Consider the following 13673-nt stretch of genomic DNA (forward strand, 5'->3'; position numbering starts at 1 on the left):
AGAGTATTAAACTATTAAACTGTAACTTAATAAGTTAAAAAGGAATAACTTTTATAGGATATATATACCTCTAAACTTATACGTCACTATGTGAAACGGAAGATTTGGGGTTTTCGGCAGGTTTTGGAAGCGTAAGTCGCACGTACGCCACTATGTGAAACGGAGGATTTGTGGGCTTCGCTCGTTTCTGAAGCATGCACCACATTATTGACGGATGATGTGCCTAAATGTCATCAAATCCGATTTCATAGTGGCGTATGTTGATCGTACGTCAGTTTGCCGTACGGAATTGTTAACATAGGTCGATTAATTAAGTATTAATTAAGTTATTTATTAATTAAGTATCGTTGAGCTGTCTTACTTGGTGTATTTGGAAGAACTTGACATTTAAAACCGCTGGGCCAAATTTCATAAAAAATGACCAAAATCACCGTACGCCACTATGTGAGTGACCGACGGTATACTGTAATACAGAATGTCAACATTTATTCATCTCAGCACGGCGTTTATCGTGCCCATACGACCCGTATGGACATAATGTGTTACGTGTACATATGTGTGTATATGGGTCAAACAATTCACAATTTCCGTCGGCAAAATATATCCATTGGTACATTAAGTCCCCCCCGTCCCAAAGCCGTTCTAAAAATCTGGCCACTGTTTCAAACGGTAACAAACTTCTTGACCCTAGATTGACAGAACACGCCATGTCTGTGATATTTTCGAAGGATTTCCTGTTGTACTTTGATATATTGCTATTCATAAATATATAATCCCACCATCTTTTAAAACATCAGGGTGCGCTTACCCCAAAGCTTTGTGACGAAATTGACAGCATGGTGGCAGCATGGTGGATGATCAGACTTTGAATTTGGCACTTAATTACCTGCATGACATGGGACAGGTAAGCAGTTAAAATTTCTGCAATGCAATCCTTACCCGTAGAAAATTAGTACAGCGTAGACCTATAACACAATTGATTTTATTGTAATTAAAAAAACTAAAAAAACAACAACAAAAATTATCTGGAAATTGCAATAGATTTTGATGATTTTTAAACGTCAAAATGTATTGCAATTATTATTTATTAAAATAAAATATTTTTGTATTTTGAGTTGGTGTTAGGGAATAGAGTTAGGATTTGTTGTTTTGATTTAGGGTAGGGTTTAGAGTTCGGGTTATATGATATAAGGTTAGGGTTTAAAATTACGATTTAGGGTTAGGGTTTAGATTTAGGGTTATGACCTAGAGTTAGAGTGTATAATTATGATTTAGGTTAGGGTTTAGAGTTAAGGCTCTATGCTTTAGAGTTAGGGTACCCCCTCCTTCTCCCCACCCCATTTATAAAACATTGTTCCATGCATCTCACAGCTACATGTAACACATGCATGGCTGCATTGCCTGGGTAGGGTTATATGTACACAATGGCATGTGTATGTGTTAACAGTGTACAAAAAGGAGTGAAGTGGCACAAAGTCATTTGGCTATTACATAGGTTCGGTGAATTTTGAAATGTAAAATTTTAAAACTTTAAACACTTCTGATTGTTTTCATTTTATGACAAATATGCACTCATTTTAAATTGTCAATGTGTGTGGTTTTTGTTTTGCTTTTTTTTTTTTTTGGTATTTTTTTAATTAAAAGACGGTTTGCCAATGACTGGTACGTCAATGTTTTCTACGGAAAGACGCGGTACCTTTAATTGAGTCCCAACATTACGCGGTATGTTGAACCGTAAAATTGTGCGTGTTTAGCAGATAAACTCAGTATAAACGTATTCAATTTCACGTTGCTATGGCAATGTCATTCATCTAAATAACACATGAAGGGGGTTATGTAAACCTATAAGCTTAACAAATATTTGTGTGCACCTCTGTCATACAAGACCTTCAATTGATTATGTCAATCCAATCGCAAATAAGTATAATCATGCGTTATAAATGAAAGCAAAAAAGTGACAAAAACACAGATTGTGCTCCAATTCATGAGTTTAAATTGTGCACTATAACGACCGGCACCTCTTGCATTTCCGTTGCAAGCTTGTCCATTCGTCCCCCCCCCCCTTCACTTGCTATTAATACGCGATGCACACAATGAAATTCATTAAAGTAATTGCAAAGATGTGTTACAAGTCTACACGTTTTATAATAAGCAATGAACATTTTAGAGTGCAGCAAGTCTGGTTTGGCTCATTACAAGTTTGTCCTTTTAATGTATGATGATTTTTTTTTAAATTTAAAAAATGGACTATTTTGAGTCCATGTTGAAAAAATTGAAGCAACAATATCTCAATCCCAAACTACTATTAAAGGTTTAAACGAAACACGCTCATTCAAATCTATTCTTGTATTTAAGCTGCATACTGCTAGATTGAGAGGTCGCGACGCCATTATTATTGTGCATCCGAACTGGCTGACAACTACCATCTTTGCCCCAATATTTGCTCCTCCGAATTTCCGAGCAGACTACTCCGGGTTACCGTTGAAGCAAGAGTACACTATTGACGACTTGAAACACCACTTCAAACTTACAGATGTGAACCTTCTGGTAGATCTTTTGGTGTATTTTGAACTGGCGTACAGGTGATCTTAATGTTTATTAACAATAACTGCTATAAAATGTTCCATACGTGCGTACATGCCACTAGTCTCGGTTCCAAGCTGGATTGTGCCCGTTTGTTACAAAGGAGTACAATCCGGCTGGGACCAAGACCATCAAGACATCGGCCACAGAATACAGGGTGTAACAATAAAATTTATACAATTGCATTTTGACTTCTCAGGCAAAAACTAAATGAGTTATGGTACAAATGTTATATACAATACAATCATTAATATCTTGGCTAAAAGAAGATGTTTAGTTGCTTTCTTTACTAACTTGGGTTCAAAAGTTATGTCCGATTAATCGTCCAGAAAACGTGTTGGGCCACTTTTGCCATGTTTGCGCATACCAAGTTTGAACCGCGTAGATATGCTTATCTTCATATAATTTCTTCTGTTTTTTCATATGATTAACATGAACTTAATAAGAATATATTATTTCTTTAAAATCTATAAATGAAGCCGTGGAATTTCTTTCAAATTATCTTATAATTAAAGTAATTTCTCGTATCCCAGAGATATCATTGGTAAAACTGAGAACAGTTTTTGCATCCATAAGTACAAAACAATAAGATTTTGAAATTAAGGTCAGCTGGGCTTCTAGCTGTTCTGGGGCGACCACTATTGCCAGCATTTCTGTTAACAAATTTTACATACTTCTCATAGTTATAATAATAAACACGATCAAGGGAAATGAGTCGGATGTCGCTAATATTGATTTTGAGATATTGGCAAAGAAAGAGTTAAAATTCTTTTGTTTTATATTGTTTTCAGCGATTGATAAATTGACGTAACTTTGCAAAGAAAAATCGTATCAACATGAGGTTTTCAGTTTCTGAAAGCTCTAAATGTTCTCATTAGCAACATATGTAAAACTCATTTTCGACCAGGGTCGACATGTGACTCATTCCCCTTGATCATTCACATATGTAATTGTATGCCTTGATGGAAGACGTAAGTTTGGTTAATGAGCTATAAACAATTTTATGGTTTCTGCTTGACTCCATGTGCTACCGAATGTCACAACCATAAAAATACGCTCTTCCAACGTGAATTGGGGTTGAAGTTGTTGAGCTGCAGCCACGATTTCTACTAAATGAGGTTGCTATGTCAGTGCTTAATTGTGAATTTCAAAAACTCAAGGAGATATTCTATTATGTAATCATTTCTACCACTTCGAATACCCCATTGTTTAAAACTACCTATCATAAGAGCGCCGTCCAATTGGTCCATGGTTCAACTCTATTTTGTCACTTTTGTAACACTTAGACAAAAGTGGCCCAAGCGGTTTTAAGACTACATAATTGGCCATATCTTCATTTGTGTACCGTCGATTTTATTGGAACAAAGCTTAGCTGGTGGCTAAATAAACTATCTTGATAGACATATAAATATCAAACCAAAAAATAAGCGGCATACTTGTGTCATTCTATTTTCAAAATTGTACAAATTTTATTGTTACACCCTGTATATCATGACTTTATTTTCAAAATTATACATTTCCTGTGCAGAAAATTATTCGCGCAACATAAATCGCGTGACAAAGTACCCAACTGTCAATATCAATTGACAGTGCGTTTGTATTTTTATCAAAGATAATAACTGCAGCCTCATTTTTATACGACCGATCTCACACACATTCCAGTGGATAATGAACACATATGAACCGCACCTATCAATGAAGTCAAATTTTACACCTCACTGTTGCTTTATTATAATGATTCTTATTAACAAAATGAATCATATTAATCGTTGGGGTTTTTTATATGTTTAATATCATTGACTGTCTTTAATATTAAATTGGACATATTTCACAGAAAAGTGTTTTTAAATAATTCGACAGGTGTGCGACCTCGGAGTATTGGAATTGCAGCCTCTTTAATGTTGAAACCAGATGGCGTGTTATTAAACTATTAAATATTGCTATCGAAGTGCTATTTATTTTTTTCCACATAAACTTCTATCATTACATGCAATGTGTTTACTTCATGGCCTATAATAACGCGACTGGTTGATGAGAATGAGAAATACAGTAAAATAACACTAATAGTATTACATTTAATTTTATGTCAATTAACGATTTTGTTATTTTCCTGTAAAATATAGAAATGATGATGGAACATTCATCATTCCTGCAAAATTGCCTGATAGTACAGACGAAATTGTGTGGGCTGACAATCCAAGGTTCCAGAGATATCTTGGGCGCAGGATTGAATGTCGAGATGAGAGCGACATGTTCTCCATAGACACATTCCCTTGCCTACAAGTGAGTGCGATGAATCGCTATAGAAGTAACCACGTCAAACCACAGTTGTCACGATCTGGTGTGAAAGTCTTCGGTGAAGTTGAAGGAATGGTTCAACAAACGCAAGACAAACGTGCAATCCATATAGCAGTCCGTGTTAAAGGAGGGTTACCACAGCTGAGGAAAGGAAAAGACCAACTGCGGGAGATGGAATCGTTAGTATTCGACCAAATAACAGAGCGATCAAGAGGAACAGAAGTAACTGTCTCCTACCTGAGTCCAGATGACCTGAAGAACAGCAGCAACTTAGAAGATAGTGTGAGATTCTATACTGAAAAGACGACACAAGAAGCAGCTAAGAAACACGTGGATCTCGTGAACCCGGCTACACTCATTCCAGAATCAGTGTTTGATGTAAATCCAACGATCAAATGTCAACCAACAGGTACCAGATAAGTTATTAACAGAAGTAAATTCCATAATTTTACACGGTCTGTCAATGGGAAAACCATTTACCAACGGCATACCAGGGACATATATATTTACCATGTAAATTGTCTGTACTCTGACATTTTGAACACGTGCCTTCACTACAATTTAAAAGCCCTGAGTTTTTAGGGTGATTTTTGTGCTAATGATGTTACATAATCAAGTATCTGGTATCATGTATATATCATGTGTGGTTTGAAAGACAAAGGTTAATTCTTTATGTGATCATAAAGATGTTTCATCAAAATAATCAGTATATGGGTCAAAGGTCAACTGTCATTACATATTGACCACCCTCGCATTAATGTTATTAAATCGTTACTATTTTATATTTTTCGTTGATCTGTTATTCTGATTCACTGTTCATGTTTCAGAATAATTGGATGAAGCCAGGTGTTAATTTCGGTTAAACAAATAAATGTCCTCTGTCAGCGACTTCAATTCAGTAATATTTACTGTGTTCATACCAGAAGCCATACCTTACTATAGCAGCGCGATACAATAATAGAGAAAGAATCTCTTACACATATTTATATGGTTACATCATACAAGCTGATTAAAAAAGAAATACACTCATGTTTGAGGGGCTGTAACTACAGATCTATAAAGAACCCGGTGTAAACGAAAATGTCACGGGAACACAATGTGGTGTATAAGTAGCACTGACAAAATAGTATTATGTAGCTGCCATTTGAATAACCGAGGGTTGTGTAAATTAGACATCATAGTAAAGGTCATTGTACAGATTAGATAAAACAAATAATAGCCAGAAAAAGCGCTCCTGACATTTCTGATTACAAACTTGCACATTTGACCAATATTCACCAGGAATAGGACTATGGATTTTACATATGAGTGAAAATAAAATAAGATTTAGACCCTGCCTGCAAACTTGGCACATATTCTGTCAATAACTTAACACATCCCGTCAATTATTTAATTGATTGTAATTTTATTCAACCTAACGCCTGATTTGTTTATTCCTTTGTTTTCAGATAAACCCGACATTGACAACTACGCAAAGGTGTGTGAAGCCATTCAAGTTCTGTGCTATTTGGGTCTTCCTACTGTACAAGCGTGTGTAGAAAGCTGGCATCAGATTCAATTGCAGCAAATGCAGCCCTGTCGTGCATTGGCCCAGTGTCTACCGCATAGGAAACCAACAGCCAAATCGGGGGCATGCCAGCCTTGTATTGATTGGGGAAAGGCAGTGGAGTCCACGTGTTATCCCCATGGTAAAGGAATCCAGTGGAGAAATGTGAATGCATCGTTGTTTGACAAGGATCCTGTTGAAGTAGCCAAGGGTTTTGTGTTCAAAATGCCGCATGGTCTGAAATTTACGACGTTTGGCGATTTTGACGTCGGCGGCATTCTGAAACTGATGATGACATTTAGTGATTTCCATAATGGGGATCAAGCGTGTTACAACAAAATCGAAAAGGTAATGATAGGCTTCTTTAAAGTGTGATTAAAGATTAAAACTAAGAGTTTCTAAACCTTTACCAGTCCGGTCCGACTGCCTGATCAGGAAATACTGCCGAATCAGGCAGCATGTTGCCGAGTCAGGCAATGCTCTATTTCAAATAGCATCTTTTAATATACCGTTATTTCTTGGTTTAGAGTAAAGAAGTAGGTAAAATATATAAAAGTAGCAATGGATGTACAATTAGTAGTATTTTTCCATCAATTTTAGTTAAAATAAAGTTAATTTGCATATTTAAATCAAATTCTTTCGTTAGAAATTGTTTTGTTATTTAAATTATTTTCCTCCTGGTGGAATTTTTTTTCGCCCGGTGAAAAATTTCCACCGATCTTTTATAAAATCACCATGAACAATTTAGTCCTTAGTCTGTCAAATTCGGAAGGGTTACTAAAGCCTGTGTTGCCTGTCTCGATACAACATGCTGCCTGATTCGGCAGTACTTCCTAATCAGGCAGTCGGACCGGACTGTTTACTTCATAAACAGTGTTATAATGTTGTATAAATTGATTTGTAAACACGTTTAAAACCTAATCATTAATTTGTAAAAAATAAATAAATAAATAAATAAATAAGTAAATAAATGAAAAATAAATAAATAAATAAAACCTAACACAGATCACAAATCACCAGACATCACATGGGTAATTCCTAAGTACATGTATAAACCATCAAACGGGTTTGCCAGGAAATATTTATTTTCTAGATACCGTTTTCGAGTGAAGACATGTTTTGCAATTAAGGAAATAACCCTTAAACAATTTAGCCACAAATCATGATTTATCCAAACGATGAAATGATAAAGACTATTTTTAAACATGACCCAAACTGCCAAAGTGTGGGTAGATTTTGAAAATTATAGTGTGCACTAGGATGTTTTCATTAAGGCCAAAAAATGTTTGTTTTTTGTCGACCGACGGACCAACTTCTTGTGCTAATAAAACAAACTGATTATTTATTTTCACTTCACCGAAAATTCGAAAAATTATTTCCGTGTTGTGTTTCGCAAATGACATAACATCATCATAAACAACGAATTCCTACATTGGCGGGTGCCTAGTACATCGTAACAGTTTGTTTTGTTAATGAGATTGCCATATAGTGATGTCTGCATCATGGCAATCCCCAATGATGATTATAAGGCTATTGCGATGAAGTGATTTCTGGATGACAAGCCCCATTCGTTTACAGGTCATTTCCATGTAGTTATTTTCTGTATCATTTGCAGCCAGTGATGTGATATATCAATTTGAAGAAAATATCCTAGCGCACATTGTGCTTATCTTCATGTTTTATATCTACCCTTACCCTTGGCTGTGGGGTTGTGTAAAACTTGTGTTCCAACATAATATCTTATTATTTTATTGCACATACTGTACATGTAGTTATTACACTTAATTGACACATGAAACTGGTATGTGAGACATGTTTTTAAAACCACAATGTGTGATTTGCTCTACAGCAAAGCTGTCATTTTTTTCGTATTTTTACTGTTTGCAGATTGTAATGCCCAATATTGAACTAAAATACAATGTCAAAGACAAAGTCTAAAGTAACATTTGAGAGATTTATAGTAAACTAGTCGCTTTATTCATTGTGTTCACAGATCAATGACTGTGAAATGACTGTGAAATTTGCAGGCGTTAATTATTGACGTACAAACTGTGTGTTTATCGTTATTCTTCTTTATAGTCCGGTGGCAGACAGGATTAGATGGTTTTGCCAGTTAAAGTAGTTTTCTTTGCTGATTATTACTCTTTCAGTGGTACAAAATAAGATTTTGGGGGATGTAAAATGTTAACCCTTGGGCAATTAGAAATATTCAAGATGGCCGCTATGGATAACAAAATTAAGCTCGGTTATTCACAAGCGGGACCATAATAAATGAAAACTTAAAGTATTTTGTGTACATTATTTTCCTTTTGGATGCTTTAAATATAAACTATATACAGTTATAAACATGACACTCTCACAATTCAAAATGGCCTCTGTTAAACGTCATAAGCAAAAACCATTAGTTTCAAGGTAAAGTTCTTTTGCCAGATTTTGTTTCTTACATTAATTAATGTACACCCTAGAATTAAGCAGATCCAGTTTGACATTTTACTTCTTTGCAATCGCACAAAAAAATTCCAAGATGGCCACCACCGAAATGAAAGGTAGAAATATAACACATTTTGGAAGAAATTTTGCAGGAGTGTATTGAGTGACAGCTCGGGGTTAACAGCTTTGCATTTTGGTTCCTTCCTGAGCTGAGCGCCTTCAATTCCTTGACGACTAATATCAACAGCTCCTGCAACTGCAGCCGAAATTCTTGAAGTGTAGGACCGATCATTATAGCAACATGAACCCGGTAGTCGAACAGATGGTTTATAATCATCTTTGAATCTCTGAGTAAGACACCCAATATCACTTGGAGATCCATTGCTTGCTTTTGCACAGGACTTTGTTTACCTATCAGTAAAGCTGACATTAAGGACTTCTTCAACTTCGGCGAGGAAATTGTAGCATGTCAGATACTGATTATGCAGCCAAATCGATAGGGATATTGTAGTGTGACTTTACAATGCGAATGTCTTTGTACTCTCATACTACCTGTTTGGTTACGCTTTGGATGCTCCTGCTATAACAGTTTCATTCTAACTTCACCTTTCACGTGCGTTAAAGTTGCAACGGAATACGATAATACTAGAATAACTTTGTGATGAAAGAAGTAGAAGCTCTCCGGCAAAGTTTGTTTGGAGTTCTTCATTGAGTCACCTACGATCAGCACGAGTTAATGTGATTTCCAAATGTGTGCAGCATTCCTGATACAATTCAGCAGGTTTTCAAATGTGACTCTTATCACCAGATAGGACATCTACAGCATGTTGCATCTTCTTCAAATGCTGCAACATCACAGCGTGTATTGGTTTTGTCACCAAAAACAGTACAAAATACAGTTTGTTTCCTCTTTTTATTTCTTCTTTAACCTGGAACACTCACTGAATTGAAAACACAATCATCTGTTCTTCCTTGAGGCACAGGATCTCTGTGATGCCTAATTCCCTTCGCGTGAAGATCACGCACAGAGATTTCTAAACGTTCTCTGATTTCATTCGCCTAGCTATCACCACAATCGCGCATTTTGCTGTCAGGTACTCAAATTTTGACATAACGTTCATGTGTAGATATGTACATATATGCAAGCTTCCATCTGTCTGGACGCTTTGAATCTTTTGGAGTTTACATACTTCCCCACATTCCTGGAAGTCAAAGTGGGGGGGGGTATCATCTTAGTCGTTTGGCGGACTGGGTAGAACCATCTTCTGCATAATTGCCAATATTAGTTTTCCGTGTGTATTTACAATTTTTATGATAATTAATCTTAAGATATTTATCATTTTCAGGCTGACATAAGCTGACATAGCCTACAAATCATACTCATAATCTTGCTTGCATTGATGATTGTTTGTATAAGTGCTGGCCCATTGCTCAGAGAGCAACGATTAGCAATATTACATTCGTTCCCGTATCGGTATGTGAAGATAAATTGAAACAAAAATAAATACTGTTTCAATTTATTTTAAATGACTGAAGAAAATATGCTGTCTTTGCGCACGTTGGAATGTTTTCTCGCTGTGTAATATACGACGTATATAGGCCAGTTTGTCATTTTCAAAACTCAACCTTAGTCCATACAAATGTAGGCTATTACTCAAATTACTCCATTGGAACAGTAATCATTATATATCTTCACACTCCTTGAAAGTGTATTTTTTAAAGAGTGTCATACAATTATACCTACAATTCTCAGGTATTTGTGTTAAAGAACATATTTCATGATGACAATATAATACACATGTAATGATTTTTAATTCAATCTAATTGGTGTATTCTATTGCTAAAATGGTCTGAAAGACAGGTAAAACTTTATGCAAATGGTTAAGAATGATTAAATGAAATAACAAGAAACGTATGAGTATGATATGTTATGCAAATCATATGTTATATGTTCAATATGTTAAGAAAAGACAGTGACCTATTATGAGCATACATTACACAATTCACGAGACGCCATCATGGCAATTTGGGATCACTGAAGCGTGTCAATTCATAATCTACGTACGTGCATATATTACATATTGAGCCCACACTACCATTAATGCGCACTAAATACGCTATAATTATTTGTTTTGTTACTAAAACAATCATTTGAATGCTATTTAAGAGTTACGTGTCGGCCATTTTGAATATCTCGGATTGCCCAAGGGTAACAATTTCACACCCCCTAGAATCTTATCATACACCACTCAAAGATCATTTATCAGCAAAACAACTAACTGTAACTGCCCAAAACACTATAATTATTTGGTATGATACTATTTGTCACTAAAACACCATTTGAATGCTATTTCAGAGTTACGAATCGACCATTTTGAATATCTCGGATTGCCCAAGAGCGACAATTTTACACCCCCTAAAATCTTATTCTACACCACTCAAAGATCATTTATCAGCAAAAAATAAACTTTAACTGCCCAAAACAGTATTTAGTATGATACATTTTGTCAATAAAACACCATTTGAATGCTATTTCAGAGATACGTGGCGGCCATCTTGAATATCTCGGATTGCCCAAGGGTGATAATTCCACACCCCTTAGAATCTTATTCTACACCACTCAAAGATCATTTATCAGCAAAAAAACAAACTTTAACTGCCCAAAACACTATAGTTATTTGGTATGATACCTTTTGTCACTATAACACCATTTGAATGTTATTTCAGAGATACGTGGCGGCCATCTTGAATATCTCGGATTGCCCAAGGGTGACGATTTTACATCCCACGGAATTTTTTTCTACCCCCATTCAAAGATCAATAACCAGCAAAAAAACAAACTTTAACTGGCAAAACCATCTAACCCCAAAATATGGTGTTTGCAGCCGGACTATTAGTTATACGTCTTATTTATACGTCCCTGCGTTAAGCGCCGCTCAATAACGATCGGCGAGCTAATACACGCATTGGCGAAAATTATATAGGCGCTAGAAATATCGATTTTGTTTTGTTTTGTTTTACCTCATTTGCTCAGCTCGAAAGCAAAAGGAGACTAAAGTGATAGTGAAAACTAACATTCTGTGGAAAACAAATTAGAATCTGTTCTCTACAACAATCCTACATTAATGGTTTATATTTTCACCGGTATTAAATTATTCAATTTTTAAAATAAGGTTCTGGACATTAGAAACAGTCTGTCCCACATGAAGGTAGAGGATAACATGGCCATATCAGACAAGCAACTAGATCAGTATTTTGATACCATTGATGATCTTGTCACTTCGCTGGAGACTCACCAACCAGATTTACAGGCAGATAATATTAGATCGCACTTGACCCAGGTATGACGATAGTGTTTATGTATACAAGCTGTTAAAACCATTGTTCGTGACCTCGTAATAATGTTCTATGCTATAACACGCAGTAACGTTTATTTGTTTTTACTTTAAAGTCCCTATATCGATTTTCGCTTTTACTTTTTAATCATTTTGTTGTCCGCCCGGCGGAAATCGCCGCCCAATTTACTAGGGATAATATGATGACTTGTACCAATTACACCAGTTTGATTTATCGGTTAATATCAAGGGTTACCTGAATATGCTCAATTTGAAATCTACAACCCGTATGAGGGAGATTAATGTCGTGGCTTACATAGGTGGTATGGATTTCAACAGGAATAACCATATTCGTGCTCTCAAAAACAAAAATGTTTTCAGCAATACATAAATCTGTCCATATCTCATTCTTATACAGATACGGCAATCAGCAGTGACAAGGGAAATGAAGGACAGGGCGCTGATGGATATATCAGGCAGTTTGAAACAAGCGTTAGATGAATGGCTAGAAGAGAGCAAGATCTTCAAAGATCTGAAGCAAGACGTAACGGACATCAAGACTTTGTTAGCTGGCTCACAGTAACTAGAGCTGTTACCGCACCACCCATGGTGCTTCGGTAGTATATTGTGGTGTACCACTGTCACACGTGTCGGGCTTTTTCTCGTTTTTGTGACACCATACTTTTGTTTAATTTAGAAAAACCAAAAATATGAATATTGACGAGGGTCTTATTTAGAGTATCATCACTGGCGGGAAAATATATTATCATATTCTTTACTTTTTTCTCTTTCATTTGACACCCTGGTTGGGCAAATATTTTGATTATGTATCTTATTTTCTTCGATTTCATTTTCAACACTCTGGTGTCATACCTTCTTATCATTTCGAATTTTGAAAAGGACACAAAATATGAATGTTGACCCGGATCGTATGAAGAGTGTCACACCCGAAGGGAAAACTATTTTATTATATTTTTAAATAATGAAGAAGGAGGCGGCCTATATGCTTCACCCTGGCAGGGCGTAAGACAATGCGAAACACAAATTAATATATGCGAGGATCGGAAATAAACGATACAAGCCCGAGAAATTATAATTTAAATGACGTGATTGGGGCTCGAGCAAACTGGCATATGAAAATATTGAGAGAGAAAAAATCAGGACTCAGTCCTTGATTTTCAATCACCGCTGAGTCCTGATTTTTCTCTCTCAATATTTTCATATGCCAGTTTGCGCGACCCCCAATCACGTCACTTTTTATTATATTTTTCTTTACTTTCTTCTCTTCCATTTTACACCACTCAGAGACGAGTGTCGGGTGAATCGAAGCATTTTTTAAATCTGAACACTATGGAAATGGTGGTTGACCTTTGATCAATTTCAAGTTCAATCCCTCACCTATGCATCCTACGAAATTATGACGATTAGTCTTTGTTCCTTACGATGAGAGGAATAGTTTGAGTTACATTACATCATGATTG

General features: G+C 35.9%; 1 protein-coding gene across 1 annotated transcript; it reads left to right on the forward strand.

The window, feature by feature from the left end:
* Positions 1-837: 837 nt before the first annotated feature.
* Positions 838-13354, forward strand: LOC140162140 (uncharacterized). The gene is made up of 6 exons (XM_072185413.1): positions 838-904; positions 2356-2582; positions 4707-5290; positions 6330-6775; positions 12031-12198; positions 12611-13354. Exons 1-6 carry the CDS (start codon positions 848-850, stop codon positions 12773-12775), a joined length of 1647 nt encoding a protein of 548 aa, XP_072041514.1. The 5' UTR covers positions 838-847; the 3' UTR covers positions 12776-13354.
* Positions 13355-13673: the final 319 nt, after the last annotated feature.

This window comes from Amphiura filiformis, chromosome 10 (genome assembly GCF_039555335.1).
Source record: "Amphiura filiformis chromosome 10, Afil_fr2py, whole genome shotgun sequence".
Classification (NCBI taxonomy): domain Eukaryota; kingdom Metazoa; phylum Echinodermata; class Ophiuroidea; order Amphilepidida; family Amphiuridae; genus Amphiura; species Amphiura filiformis.